At 39.9% G+C, this 16,082-nt stretch overlaps 1 protein-coding gene across 3 annotated transcripts in view; it reads right to left on the reverse strand.

Annotated features, from left to right (window-relative positions):
* SYNPO2 (synaptopodin 2) overlaps window positions 1-16,082 on the reverse strand; it is a 94,733-nt gene that overhangs the window by 26,058 nt on the left and 52,593 nt on the right. For all 3 annotated transcript variants that reach the window (XR_008576762.1, XM_054823037.1, XM_054823038.1), the window contains exons 2-3: window positions 5,722-5,873; window positions 592-1,385 (exon numbers count right to left, since the gene is read on the reverse strand). Coding sequence is in view for 2 of the 3 variants with exons in the window: in XM_054823037.1 (XP_054679012.1) it covers window positions 592-1,385; window positions 5,722-5,873 (946 nt within the window). In the remaining variant the exon portion in view is untranslated. The remainder of the gene's footprint in view (window positions 1-591; window positions 1,386-5,721; window positions 5,874-16,082) is intronic.

Consider the following 16,082-nt stretch of genomic DNA (forward strand, 5'->3'; position numbering starts at 1 on the left):
AGGATCATGTAACAGTTATACACATGCTAGTGTCTGTCAATATCTCTTCTGCAGGCAGTATCAAGCTTTTCTACTATCCTTTTTTATTAACTTCTAAGAGCAGTGGCATGGCTTTGATTTTAGATGATGCAAATGACAATGCAAAGTTTTTGCTATAAAAGGAGAGATCCACAGGATTCACTTAGACATGTGCAAGCAACTTGCTTTTTGTTGTTAATATTCTACAGATTCCCTCTGAATATACATTAGAAGACCAGCGGAATTCAGCGTGTTTTGGAGATGTAAGTATTTTTAGTTGGACTAAGTCATGAGTTAATTTCAAAGTGGAAGTCAACTAAGCAAAGTTGTTCAGCACAGTTAAAGCATGGGTATACTCTTGGCTCATCACCGGGACCATTGTATTACCCTGAAAAAATATATAAAGCAAGAGCAGAAACATCATTTAAAAGAAAAAGACAGAGGGAAAATTAGAAAACTGCAGAAAAAAACTCTAAACATTTTTTTTCTAATTCAGCCTTAATTCTGAAATTATGTTTAAAGTTACAAAAGATACCCTCAGGCAGTGCAAATGATTAGATGGGACAGACTTACTTGCGTGCCTTGCCCTGTGCTTGAGAGGTCTGTGATCCCTTTCCGAGTGCTGGTCGTCTTCTCCCTGCTCTGTGCCTTCTGATGAGATTGCAAAGGAGAGGAGGGAAGGAGGTGCTTCTGACTGCCCTCCTTCCACTTGAGAATCAACACACCCCCTTTCAGCTAGAGACCTGGGTGCTTCCTTCTCCCTGTCTGAGCAGTCTAGGATCACCTCCACCCTGGGGAGAGATGGAGCTGCACCTTGGATCCTCTTGACCTCTTTGCCACTAGAAAACTGGACTACTTTGCTTGACCACTGGATGTTGCCCTCTTTCACACCCAGGGGAATTGCGATTACAGGGCCAGTCCCGTCTTGTTGTACACTGGGTCCTCTTCCTGAAGGGGCACATTTTTCTGCCCCTGAGAGAGTCACAGCAGGAGCATTGGTGCCCTTGTGCATGTCATTTGAGAGGGACAACTGCAGCTCAACCATAGTACCTGGCCTTCTTTCTTCTGTCTTCCCTCTGAAAGCAGCCTCATCTGTCACGAGCACTTTGGAGGTGCCTATCACTTTAGGAGTAATTCTGTGGCTTTGTGTGGTCTCTTGTTTCGTTTCAGAAAAGTCTGTGTTGCTTTCTCCTGCTCCCTGGTGAGTCTCACTGTATATCTCTGTGATGCATAGATCTCCATGGGGTATCTCTTTCACTGTGTTAATTTGCAGTGTAGTACTCTCCCTATAGTCCTCATTTTTTCTGTTATCATGCTTTCCATTTTCTCTTTCAGCACTCAAGGTTTCATTTATTCCATTGGAGGATCTGCACATACATAAACAAGTAATTCAAGAAATTAAGCTGCTGTAAACACAGCAATTGTAAGTAGAGTAACAAAAGCAATTTCTGTATAGTATTTTTTCCCTATATTAATTGCAGTACCTGCTAGCAGGTCCATTTAAGTAGAAGAATTTTCCCAGAACCTAGAGCTCTTAAATTGAAGCGTATTTGTATCTTCCAAAATTCTTCAACTTAACGATTCAGCAAGAGGGAAATTACACTACTGTGGTAGAACTATGGTCCTACTGCCATCCTTCTGAAATGTTGAATGACATCATTCCTAACATCAGTATGCTTTCAAAAACACATTTCTGTTATAGTGTTTGCAGACAAATGCTGCTGAGACTTCTGGAACAATACTTCTTCATATTTCACATGTGCATAAGAAAATTAACTTCGCACAACACCAGAAGAGTGGTTAATTTTTTGCTCTGTGGTTACTACTGCAACTGTTTTAGGCACCATCCTCACATATAGTTCCTGTCCCAAATAGTTTACTTTCTAAGGAATAGATAAGTACTGAGTGAGGATCAGAGGGAGGGGAATGAATACTTAAAATACACATTCAAAGAATTCCTTTGAATCATCATCCTTGTATATCACAGAATAATTAAAGCATCCTGCCTATTCCAGTGATCCAGTGAAAAAGGGTAGTGAATGCATCCAATATTTCCTAGTTATTAAAAATTATATATTTCTAACTGGCAAACGTTATTTTGACTTCCTGAAACCTACTATGTAGCTCAGTGTAGCTCCCTTTTTTAAACTATTCATCCCCCTGGCCCCGTTAGGCTGTTTTACTGGTGTTAGGACTCCTAACGTACTCTCTGCCTCCTTCTTTCAGTACTCTGGGCTGTACTGACTGCTGTTTATTTGAGAAGAAACCTTTCCTGCACAGCAAGACTGCAGCATGTTTTTAAGGCTTTCTGTTGACTAGAAGGTAGCAAAGCACTTTTTCAAATAAGGGAAGCGGTGGGTACCCTCAGTAAAGTATTAATATCTAGTATGATGGAGATTTCTGAAATCAAAAGCGGATCCTAGGTGTTCTGAAACTTTCGAACCCCCTACAAAGAAAGGCTGGAGGAAGCAGCAGAAGAAATAAATCACTGAAGAAATTTCATTATTAGTTGATCTTCTAGCCACACAGCCTACTGTTTGTAGCAGTCTGGGTCTGCCTCAAATAGCACAAACTGTGTAACATCCTTTAAACCACATACGGAGCTACATAAAGGTCAGACAGATTTTAATTTAGGGAGCTCCTTGTGAGTGTCACTGGATTCTGTCGTATTATGCTATTTGGATGATCAATTGTACTGCTCTTAAGTACAGATAAATTACAGAAATCTGTAAACATTTCCTTGTAAGATATGAGACTGGGGGCTGGGCCAGATAAATGTTAGCCTTTATTGGTAGCTGAGTGATTGTGTGTATGTGTGACAGAGAAAGATTTCCACCTTAAAAGGCCCTTGCTACTTATGGATATACTTCTACTCTTTATAGACATAAATGTGTATCTGTGTCTCAAGAGGCAGAATACTGAGTCTGATCTCTTTTTTGTCATTTAAGATTCTGTTTTGTCAAATTATTATTTTTGTTTCAGGTCTTTCCAGCTCACTGCAGGAACAACACCCCTGGTATAATTCCAGGAAGGAAGCTGGACTCATGGAGTCAGCACAGCAGGGTTTGTCTCAGAGTCATGTTTTACTCCCTACATGGTGCATTTCATTTTGGTATGCACTGAGCACACTCCCTATTCCCCCTAGAAATTTTCTTTCTAGACTCAGCAGTAGCCCAAGAGTTGCTAACACTGATGTGAAAAGGGCAGGCTAGCGTTTCTGTTTCTGTCCCCACTCTCAACGTTTCCCAGATACATCTGTTCAGCACTTGTCGGGAAGGTCAGTAAGATGCTCCCCCACATGGCATCTGGAGAGTGCCTGCCCTGCAGGGTGTCTCTTTCCTCTGATCCTGTAAACTGAAGATTTTGTGGACATTGCTAGTCAGTAACCTACTGTGGTTTACAGAGGATTGGGAAAACTTTTTGTAGACATCAAAGGCCAAGTAGCTTTTTAAAAACTACTTTACAATCCTAATTTTCCTCCCAGTAAGCTTAGTAAGAGCAGAGTTAGGCCAACAATGAACGCCTATGAAAATCTCATCCTTCATGCAAACAGTTCAGAAACAGTCAGAAGCTTCCCAAAGAGAAGTATTCTTCCCTGCCAGTGAAAGATGCTTGGATGTAAAGATCACCATTTGAACACCACTTTAACTAGGCATTATTCTTTCCTCATGATTTCCAGCATTTTCTTGAGATGGCTCCTAACAACTGCCTACTCAGGAAAGGAAGGATTTATTTCTCATTGCTCTCAGAGGATGCGAAGACACTTCCTGAAAAATCCTCCTGGTGGTAGTGCTGAGAGGGCTACTACCCATAAAGGAGGTGGCAGGGGAAGAGAAGTGCGTTAGTTTATTCTTCCATATCCTGGAATATACTGACAGCAGGGGCTGGGAGTTGGGGGAGATGAGCTGATGAGAAGAAATTCAAAGATTCTCATGGTGAATTCCTTTAGAACATTTTAGTCACTTTCAGAGTGTTGAGCAACTGCAATTTTCTTAAAATTTCTAATAGACACAGTTTCATTCCATGAAACACTGAATTATGTGGTCTAAGCACTCTGTTGTGGTTCTGATTTTCAGGACATGTCTTGCTGGTTGCCATACATTCAAGCAGGAACAATGGAGTCAATGGAAGATGTGCCGTCACTTTGAGCTACAGTGTACCGTGGCCTTCAGACCAACTGAAATATCAGTTACAGAGCAGGAAAAGGCAGGAGTCAAAGCATACGGAGCTATTTCTATGGCTGCAAAGAAGACCACAAATACCATTTTTACAAGTGCAGTTCCAGTAGTCATGTTACGAATTAAAAACACAAGAATGCAGATACCACATGAGGAGCATTCAGATGGTACACTGCTGAACCAGAAACAAGAGCTATGCACTATGGAGAAGGTAAGCTGTAATCCTCAGCTGTCACTGTTGCCCTGATCTCATCGCATTGATTCATTACTCAGCCCAAGACAACATGTGTAGACAGGCCATGCAAAATGTCTGTAATAAATAAAATGACTACTCCTTGAGAGCATCTTGTTTTGAAGTCACATTCTAACTTTGAACTAGTAGACGCTTTGGGAAAGTTCCTTTGCACAGGCTGCAGAAACCACAGAGGAATTTCACATGCTGTTTAGACATCCCTGATAACCAGAGACAAGTGCCTTTTTTGCACCAGAGTCCTTTCAGTGACACTGCTGTGTTAGCTGTTGTGATTAATCCTGACCCCTTCTGTCCTCCTGGTCCTTCCTGTGGGAGAGCAGACACAGGGAATCGCAGTAGCTCAGGGGGGAGCCATAATTCCTTACAGGGAGTGTGGAAGTCTCAGGTCTTTTCTTCCTCTTCTTACCCACACTGAAGGCAATTCAGAGTTCGTCTTTTCTGAATTCACGGTCTGGGGAGAATGTGCTTACTGTAGGTGATCCTGAACTCAAGGTTGCTTGCATTACACTGATGGCAATTACAGAACAGTTGTTAGAATAGACTGATGTGCAGTGAGCAGTAATGCTGGCTTGCTTGCAAATTTACATGAAAGTTCTCTACTCTAAGAAGCTCAAAGCATTTTCAAAGAAAACCAAAATTCACTATCACTGTTTCAGAAATGGAGAAGCTGAGACCCTGAGAGCTCTAAGTGACTTGCCCCACCTCATCTAGTAAAGTGTTAACAGCTACAGAAATAGAATTCATGATTTCCAGACCCTCTCCCCCTCCTGACTACTAACACATTTTGCCACCCAAGAAGACCCTTTGCCATGTCATCATCAAGGCATATCTGTGTAACACACTTTCTGCATCTGTACAGCCTTTGCTTTTTGTAAGCATCACTTCCCTATCTATGGGGAATAACATCACTTCACTACTTCAAAGGGGTGGAAAGAATAATTGAATGTAAGAATCTGCAGTATGCAGATGTGGTAGTGGACACCTTGTAAGTATTAAGAATACTTAATAAGAAATAAAATCATTACATTTGTAGACTGTACTCTAATTCTATGCCTGAACTGTACTGTTCGATTTATATACATTAATTCCTTCAGATCAGATACTCTTGTCTTCCTACCCTTTTCCATACAGACAAGCAGAGTTACAGACATAAATAAGAGGAGTGTCAGAAGCTCACAGTATATGTCTGCAAAATGAGTGCGTTCAAAACCAGCATTTTCCACGTGGTTCACTGAGCAGAATTGCACCAAAGCATTCTGAGCATTCCTGTACCTCTTGATAAGCATCTGCAGGGCATCAGTCAAGCTTTCCATCAGAACGATAACTTCAGCATACGTTAAGTCTCCACAAGGCTTGCCATTGATAGACACCACCTCATCTCCCTCACACAGTCCAGCCTTAGCTGCTTTGCTCTTGCTGCGAACCTACAGTGAATGAAAAACAAATTCCAAATTGCACAATTAGTGTTCATTTGAAAACAACAGCAATCATGTCCTCAACTTACTTTTGTCTGTACAAAAGAAAAAGGATCAATATTATTGATCATAAATTTCTAGTAACACAAATTAATAACTTGTCCCAGTTGAGGTTAATACTGTTCTGGCCAGTATTAACAAATACAAAAACTTCTGCTTTACTGACCTTATGAGCTAGATATCAAACAGACTGGAATTTGTTTTAAAAAGAAGGAGATAGAGAAGTTTGGGACAGCAATCCATTGATCTGAGCTTAGCAGAAATGCAAAAAATCTTACTAGTTTCTCCCAAAATGAAAGACTACCAGAACTGAAATCTGTGCCAAGATTTTAAAAGAACGTATAACCTCAGGCTCTTCTGGGCAGAATGTTAATATCTATATGCTGTTAGAGCTGTAGGTATACAGACTTCTGGTATACTGGACACTTTTCCTTAGATGCCCAGCTGTAGGTTTAGCTGCCAAACTATAAACATCTGAATCACTGGAGATCCTAAATCCATGTTTAGTCATCTGAGTAAGTGCTGTGATTTATTAAAGTTAAGACACGCCTGTCATGGTTTAACCTTCCCTGTTAAGTACTCATTCAAGAATCTTATGCAGCTTGGTTTTTGGTGTTTCACTTCTTTTTCCGCTGGCAGCATGTTATAACTTATCATAGACTTTGTATAACACAACCTAGACAGCTTTAACACCACTCAAGGTATGCCATACAGTTGACTGCTATTTTTAAAGTACATATTTGGCAAACTGTGTGTTATATTAATCAGGATGCTTGCAGGACTCTATTTTAGAATGACACATACACATAAAAGGGCTGTCCTTGGGTTCTTTGCTCTCAGTCTTCTACCTGTTGGTGTGAGTGCTTTGGCCTTATACAATATTCAGTTGGTGGATTGATAACGTTATCCTTATTAATTCTCATAGCATTTTCTTGAAAAAATTTAAAGAAATAGTATAGTTCTACCACACTCACAGCAGTCCTCACTGACTCTAGGAAAGTTACTTCTGATGTACACCAGATCTGAGGGTGCAACTGTCCCACAGACACATGGAATTATCCCCAATATACTATTAGGCAACTGGTTTCGTACCTAAGACCCAGTTCTGGAGGCAATTTTGAAAAGTTTCTTGGAGTCAGGATAATAGGTGGAATAAAGAGTGAGACTGCACGTTTTTCTGTGGCAGGGCCATATATCTTTATTGTTTCAATTTATACATACCCATATGTCATATTGTGGCTTTTAGAGCAGTGAAGAAACAGAAGCCTGGTGCGTACAGAAGCGAGTTTCTACCTTGCAGAGTTAACATTTACAAATATGGAGTGGTATGCTGCTCTGTTTATCTTGCCTTAGGCAAGAGCATAAACATCCTTGTGCTTTGGGAAGAAATGACAGTTTAAACAGTGTTTAGAATGTTTTGCTTCATATACGCACTAGGATATGGGTTGAGGTTTTGTTATTTTTTTTTTTTAAATAGGAAGGTATGCTATTAAAATTTTACAAGACATCTTAGGCCTGAATGTAAATATTTAATGTGGATGCTAGGAAGAATTCAGAGTGACCCTTTTTCAAAAAGTATGTAAACAACAATTATAGCAACATATGAACTCTGAAATAGCATAATGTGATACTTAGATTGTGAGAAGAAAATTTGTTTCTGTTTCTTTATTAAGTGTCTGAGACTTTGGGGTCAGTTCTATCATAGATTACCATCACAGCTGTCTCAGGAGAGAAACTGTTACCCATTTCATAACTTCAGTGATTGATGTCAAAAAACAAAAGTACAAATGTACCATGTTAATTAGTCTACATGAATTGCTAGACAGCTCAACCAGTTTCATAATTTTTTATGGTAGCATTCAAAGAAAAAGACAAGGGCATTGAATTTCCTTTAAAAGTTTTTGAAAGGGCCTCTCATTCCATTTTGCTGCCTTGTGAATGTTGAAAGATCACAATTATGAGATACTTGGGCCTTCATACAAAAACTCAGCCCCTTCTTTGACTGGTCACACAGGAAAGAAATTACTGTAAGTTGCTACCACCTCACTTTCTGGTAGCATTTCAGTTCATAGGCACATTAGAGCAAATTTCCTGTCAGTGTTACATTTCCAGGTTTATCTACATAAATGAAACCTTTACCATGACTTTGCCATTGCAGGATCACACTGCACATGCTGTACATATTAATGGTTCTCCTGACTGTACATCAGCCTTTTTCCCAGCCTCCCCCAGAGGCACCTGTGCCTCCCAAATTTGAACAATGTCTGTATAAAATCACCTCAGTATTATCCTTTTTTGGGGGGGTGTTTCTGTGGTGGGAATACAAGGGAGGAGAGAGCACTGACAAAAAATGAGCAAGGGCAGGTTGTACAGTAAATTATAGCAGGTTGCTGCTAGGGTAGAAATATACCATGAATATTTGTGTTATTTTAGCCTCAGGATGACTGCCTTGCCAGGCAAGCTGTAATTGTTTCTGGTTTTGTTTATTTGTCTTCACTGGAAACCCACAAAAATGAACAAATAATTTATTCATGTAAACCAAAACTTTTCAGATTTCTGGGGGGGGGGAAAGAACAACAACAAAAAAATCCAAGAAGATTTGTGGAAAGCAGGATCTTCCTGGTAAATTATGTGCTTAGTGGACAGTTTTCTCTCAAAGGAAGTTTTGGCAGAAAGCCTTTGACGAGCCCACTGGGAAACAAAAGCTGCCTTAGCAGAAGTACAACTTGGTCACCCAGGGGACAGTATGAAACCTTTATCCAGTTCTTGGGAACTTAGAGCAAGGCATATTTGGTTCTTAAGCAGAAGAAGGTTTTTCCAGAACTCGGTATTCCTCTTGCCTTATAGTGCAGCTCAGGCTGCCTCAGTTACTTGTTTCTTCTATCTGCTTTGGGTTGGAGTTTTCTTTAGGAAGGAAAAATGTTTTTTCTCGTAAAATTTGCAAATGGGGTCTCACTACTAGAAAAATAAGTTTGTAAATATTTTTTAAACGGTTGCAATACCGGTATAACGCAGTGAATCTGAGCCTGTACCATTAATGCTGAGCCTGTCAAGACACCAGCTGCTCCTTTAGCCCACCTTCCCCTGGTGCTGCCTGTATTGCTTTTCTGCTCCCCCTTAGTCAGGACTCTTCCTTTTTATTATTCAAGTTTTATATCATGTGTTCATCAGAATGCTTCAGTTTTCTTCCAATCACAAAATTTCCAATGAAATGGCAATGGAAATATTTACCCTGAATTCCAAAAGTTTTAAGGAAATCATTGTACAAGGTGTATTGGCATTGCAGTAGTACTGACTTTAGTCAATGCTGCGCATGCTCTGCCCGTAAGGAGTTTTAGATTTCTGAATTTTTACCAGTATTAAGGTGTTGTATATAAGTGGTTGTGCATAAAGACTTCAGGTTATTCTGAGCCATTTTTTATAATATTCTCTAATTTCAGTGTTTAGATCACTGTTGCTAGAGGGTATGAAGAACAGTGCTGGATTACTTGGACAGTTTACCTAAAGTACGTATTTTTTTTTGGTCCCAGATTACTCCTATATCCAGAAATTCCCACTATCAGGAGTACCCCTTGTTGCTTCAAGTGTCAGGTGCTGAGCAATTCCTCATATCCACAGAGACGTTCATCTTAGGGGAAAGTTCCTTTGTGAAGAACTCAGCCTGGATGCTTGCTGTTGTCTGAGCACCAAGGAGGAACCAGGGCCCCGCTGTGAGCAGTGCAGCAGGAGCCTGCACAAGCAGCAGCAGCAGCTCTGCTCCCTGGGATAGAAGGCCACGGGGGCTGGTGGAGGGCTCCTCAGCTACTCACCTGGCACCTACTCACAAGCAGCTGCTGCAAGGAGAGACTGGGGGCTGTCTAGAGGCTCTTCAGGAGGGTCTGTAAAGACTTGGGCTGGAAACTATGAGTCAGTAAGGTCTGGGTGACGCACTGGTGAGAGATCTCATCCCAAAGGCACAGGTATGTGGGGGGGAAAAGTGTGGGATGGGGTAGTAACTTACTGTGGGTTGGTGGTAGCTGTGGGATGCTGCTGGGGCTGGAGCAGTCGTGGGTGCCTGCAGCACATGGCAATTTCAGTTTCTTAACCACTGAAAGATGAATAAACTGAGGGATACACAGTGGCTGTGCTCATGCTAGCGTGGGGCAAAAGAGGGGTTCTGTAGGGAAAGCTAATGCTGAGTGCCCAGCCTTTGTGCTGTGTATGCTGTAGCGTTTTTACTTAAACTAGCTTTAGTCTCATTCTGTCACCTGGAGACTCCTTGCCAGGTAGCAGATATTAGATCTGCTCCTTTGATTTAATCTGAAAGCAGTTTTGTTTGTACAACCCAAAACTGTTCCAGGCTGTGAAACTACATATGGTAAATGTTCAAGAGAAGTGTCCAGGGAGACCTTATAGCAGCCTTCCAGTACGTGAAGGGGCCTACAAGAAAGCTAGAGAGGGACTCTTTACAAGGGCATGGAATGATAGGATGAGGGGTAACGGTTTTAAACTGAAAGAAGGTAGATTTAAATTAGATATTAGGAAGAAATTGTTTACTGTGAGGGTGGCGAGGCACTGGCACAGGTTGCCCAGAGAAGCTGTGGATGCCCCATCCCTGGAAGTGTTCAAGGCCAGATTGGATGGGGCTTTGGGCAACCTGCTCTAGTGGAGGGTGTCCCTGCCCATGGCAGGGGGGTTGAAACTAGATGGGCTTTAAGGTCCTTTCCAAACCAAACCATTCTATGATTCTAAATCAGAATAATATTGAAACTTAGTTCAAAAAACATAATCCTGATGAAGCTAAAAAGCTGAAGTACGTGCACCTGTTACTTGTTGTGGCTGCAATGCACAGACAGCAACTGGGGCTCAGCTTACCAGCTGATGATCTTGGTTGTGTGTCTGAGCCCTATAATAAGCAGATCAGAGAGGAGGTATGTTGAACCTGTAACAAGGTCAATGAGTTGTAGTTTAAAGTGCGGCAAATGGACTTGCATACACTCTGCAGTGCTGGTTCTCCAATTGCACAACTAAGAAATTATTAGGATATTTCATAGTCTTTCTTTTACCAGTGACTTTTGGGAAGGATGAGGTGTATCTTAATCTTATTCTGTTGTGCTGCTAGGAGTACACACCTGTATCTGGGACATGTGTCTCAGTAATGTGCTTCGGGTGTAGCCTGACTGAGCAATCAGGCTCAAAGATTGCTCAGCCTCACTGAGCAACCAGTCTGAGAAAATGAGCAATTTGAGCATAAGCACAATCTGTGTAGCTTAAACCTTTATCTATTAAAGTAAGACTTCTGTGGCTTTAAAATAGACGTATATTTGCACAGTAATATTCTCAATTCAAAGCAAGCTTTCCAAACCAAGAGTTATTCTCAGAACTATTTACTGATACTTTTTCAGTTTGCCAGCAGCTTTTAGGCAACACAACAGAAAATATTGCCACTGGATGTAGTGGAAATACACTTTCCTGCAATTTAAGGTCCCTTGCTCATACAGACAGTTTCTTCCATTGAGGGGTCACCTCTGAAAGAGCCTGTTCTGCTGAATATCCTATCTGATTCCTGCAGCCTCTTCTGAACTGTTGTATGGCACTCTAGGCTTCAAGTCAGGTTCAGCGAACCTTATTGACATGTGTAAGTCCTCAGTCTTTGATGGCTGGCCTTTTATTTTGTTATGATGAAACATGTTGCCCAAAATAGCATGGCTTACCAGGCAAATGGGATGTCTGTAGATCAGTTGTCCGTCTTCATTATTGTTTACTACTCTAGTTATGTCTGTTGCAAACTCTACCAACAGTGACTTTGTGTTTTCTTTTAGTCTGATGATTAAACATCAGTAAGAGAGGGTGAAGGGTGCTTAACAGAGATATGTCCTTTGGCTACTGTTATGCCTCTGTGGAGTGATGATTTCCAATTTAAGGTTACTTTCTCAGACCCAACAACTATCCAGCTTTTAAAGCAGTATTTTTTACTACAGTAGCAAACTGTGCCCTTAGATATCTTGTGGTGGCCTATTTTCTGTTTAGAAAAAAAAAAATCAGTCTAGGCCTTCCCATTGTACAGAAATTTTGTAGTAAACTTTTATTCTAGAAGCAGGTTCTATCTGCCTGCCACTTTACATGGCTTTCTGCATGTAACATTAAGATTTTAGTATGTCTCTTCAGGGATTGTCTGGCAGGTAACTGAGTAACCATTAGCGTTTTTTTAGTATGAGGAGGTTTCTAACGGCTTTTTTCTTCTTTTTTTTTTTTTCCCCCAGGTTCTAGCATGTGGTCTTTACACTAGTTTGAGGCGGGAATATGCAACTAGGGACTAAGCACAATTAAATCTTTTCACTTGGTGTCAGTACATTGTTTCACGCTTGTAAGTACAAGTGTCAATTTTGTTTATTTGTGTTGAGAACTGTTTCTGGATACAGACGTATGTTGTGAATGAAATGACTGTTATAAGGGGGGTTTTAATTTTCCAGAAATACTGATTGATTCAAAGTTTGAAAAAATACAGGTCTGAGCACAGAACAGATGTCTGGATTCTTAGATACAACTATTGTATTGTATTGTCAGTGAGATAAAAAGGGAAAAGAAGCAGAGATAATAGGTATCAGTATGTGGGAAAGGGGAGTGGGGCTAGGAGTGTGGAGACACTATGTCTTCTTTCTTTGTTCATACTAGTATTAAAGCAACAAGTGCTTGATGGACTCTTTTCATAAGTAATATTTTCCCTAAAAGAAACAACTTACAATTCTAACATCTGACCCCTGAATACAGATCTGATGTTTCTGAATCTCAAACTTTTTGGATACAGTCAGATATCGTAACTTTAACAGAAGGTAAAATTCAGTTAAAAGTCCAAGTTAAACGGTCTATATACCAGAAATAACAAGGAAGTCAACTGACTTGAATATGACCTAGTCTTCACCGTAAAAGAGGTGGTGATTCAGAAGACAAGGACAGTGAAGAAGTGATCCAAAATCTAAGCAATTAAACAAAGTTGTATTCTTTTTGCTGACAAAGTGGCAGATAGTACTACATGTGGAAGTACACAAGGTGTATGTGGAACTCAGCTTTGCCACTTAGTTAAGTACAACATAGTATTGCTATGATTAAAGGCCTGCTTGCTAGTTGCTGTAATGAATTTAGCTAGCTAATGTGTTTCTCTTAAATATGTTTAAGGCCAGCATAAATAAGTTAATGTAATCGATACTTAGTTTAATTTTATCAGGCATTAGCTCATACTTTCCAGAGTTATTTTTCTCATTAATTGATTAGCTAGGTGTTAGTCATGAAGTTCAGGATCAGGGATCAAAGATCAGTGTTTCCTGTAGACAGTATTTAAAAAAAACAACAACAAAGGCACTTCATCTCTTCTATTATAAACCCTACAGCAAAGGCAGTGGCTGGTAAATGAATTTAACTATATTTAAAAGTTATCTGTCTCTCTAATAAAATTAACAATGTACAATGATTTATGATGAGCAGAAGCAGAAGCACTGAGTGGTACAATCGTTAGTGTATTAGTGGGTTTAGTTGTATGAAATTGGAGAATTAAAAATGAAGTTACAAATGGTCTGAATTCAGGCGTAGTTTATAAATTGGGGCTCTAGGGCCTTGTTTTACAATGTTTATGAAGCAAGAGTCCTTTAGACAAAAAAGTAACCTTGAGTTAGTAACCTTTTTGGTTTTTAGATAGTCTGTACAGTAAGTTATGCCTACCTCAAAACGTGTGGGGGTTTTTAGGGATCTCTGCAGATCCTTTAAATAGCTCAGAGACTTCAGGCTGATAAACACTGATATTGCTTCATCAAAATTCCAGGTCTCAGCTCACAACTTGGTGCAAACCAGCAGTTGCCTGTGCTCCTCAGTCCAGAGCACCAGCCCTTCTACCGACAATGTTCTGAACCTTCCCAGGCAGGTGGTGGGACGGGTGTGAGGCATTCCATAGTCACATAATCAATAGAGGTCATGCAGTGACAAACTTGCATCCCTTTTTGGTTTTGTTAACTCAGATTTACAATGAGAACATCCAAATGTATTTCCACCTTAACACTTTCTTCCCCATTCCCAAACTTTGCTATCACAAGCTATAGCATCATGGGCTATATAAATGCAAGTCTTATGAAAAAGGTGACCTGTTTCTCCTTTGCATGTACTTTATATAGATATTAGTACCCATCCAAAAATTCATGTATGAATTCTCTGTTCTCTGGCTATGTAGCCATCTATTAAAAAATGCAGTCAGTGACATAAGCCTTTTTGTGACCTTTGCAATCCATAAAGATCCAGTCTTTGCCTTCCATCTCTAAACCTGCCACTATTTAGAATTATATTTATAGTTTTAAATGTCTATGTTTGGTCAGCTCTATCTGAAAACAAAATGTCTATATGAACATGCCATTCAGCTCTTGAGCTCCCTCTGGGTTTTCAAGCACATTGAGTTAGTACCCATACAACAGTTGATCTGTTGTATAGACAGACTTAATGCATAATAGCTTTCTGTTACGTGGTTAACATGCGACTCCTATCCTATTAAAATAACAATATTGTCTTCAGCAAGAAAGCGAAAGTCTTCACAGCTATTACCTTGCCAGCTCTTCCGCATATTTTGAGCAATATTTTGAACACTACAACTAAATTTGTCTAAAATTTATCTCTTTAATACTGTGTTTGTGAAGGTCATTGGTGACACACAGATATTGGAGATAATGCCATGCTCCAGATAGACAGCTGGGAAAAATCTAAGGTCAGAAAATATTTTGTTTTCCTGGTCCACATGTCAGGGTAACAAAACAGGGCAAGATGCAGTTGGTTATCAGACCTTGTATATAAAGAGAAAGTAGTTGTCAATAGATAGAAAGATAGAGCAGACAGGAAAGAGTCATCAGATCTTCAGAAAGGGAATTTGAGCCACTTGCAGATTTAACTGAGTAATGGTAGCATAGTTTAGGAGTTACTTGAGAGGTTTTCAAAACCATATAATTAGGAAATGTTCTTTAGGGAATGTATGTAGAATTTGCACAGTAAGACTACTGAGACCATGCAAATGTCTGTTAATTAATTGGGTTGAACAAAGATGCATCTAAGCTATCTCCTGAGTACTTTTCCTGAGAGGAAGCTTTGAATAATGAAGTATCTTTGGCTTGCAAGGTAAGCACAGATTTCCCCTCATCAAATGCTTCCCAGTAGCAGGATAATGATATTGGAAATTTGGCAGTTCAGCACACTCTTTTCTGCTTCTGGTCTTAAGGAAAGGCTCCTAGACACATCCACTGTTGTGGAAATGGCTTTCATGTCTGTCTGTAAAGCTAATTATATTTCTAAATGGGCTTTAAAATGAGGAAATACATACAACATTAGAGAGATCAAAGGAGACATAAGCTAATATGTTCAGACATATTTTATTACTTAATGTTCTTTACTGTCTGATACAATTCTTGAACTGTTGGATTAAATCTAAAAAGTCTTTCCAGAAGGTGAGGTAGGATGTTACTCTTTGAGTTCATGAGAGTGCTGTCATTGATTATTACCAAGATCATCATTAGAAAAGTTGAACAGTGGTATAATATTGTGGTAGTTTATGGCAAAATATGTGATACAGGATGTTAAGCTACATAAAGAGAAGGTAGTTTTTAACTTTAGAATCCATTGATCTAGTTGCCCAAAAGGTTCTGGCTTTACTTACCAACTCACAGCTAAAGCAAAATTTTTATTATGGTTTACTCAAGTAAAAGTTCATGGGACTTTCTTGCTGAGGGGCGAGGATACCATCTGGTTATTGGTTGACTTATTGTTTAACTCTGTCTCCAGTCAGTCCTCCTGTTGTACTGTACATGTAAAATCACACTTCCTGAGTGCACTGGTTCAGTTTGGTAACTGTCGTCTCCTCCTTCCCATGTCTCTTCACTGTATATTCAGCAAATGCAGTTTGGTACAACTTCTTATACGTATTGTTGTGGGAGTGTTAAAGAACACATTTGACCATTTATGTATTGACGGAGCACTTGTGCCATTTGGAACTAGAGAGCAGACTGATCTCAGGGAAAAGAAAAGCCTGCTCAAATTCCCAAAAGCTTTGCCTAATGTACTAGTGTATCATCTTGCTAGCGGCTGCCTTTCTCTGGCAGAAATCCAAAGTTAGCAGCTGAAGAAGGGATGAGATAATGACCTCTGAAATATTGA

The sequence above is a fragment of the Grus americana genome, chromosome 4 (assembly GCF_028858705.1).
Source record: "Grus americana isolate bGruAme1 chromosome 4, bGruAme1.mat, whole genome shotgun sequence".
NCBI classification, from domain to species: Eukaryota; Metazoa; Chordata; class Aves; order Gruiformes; family Gruidae; genus Grus; species Grus americana.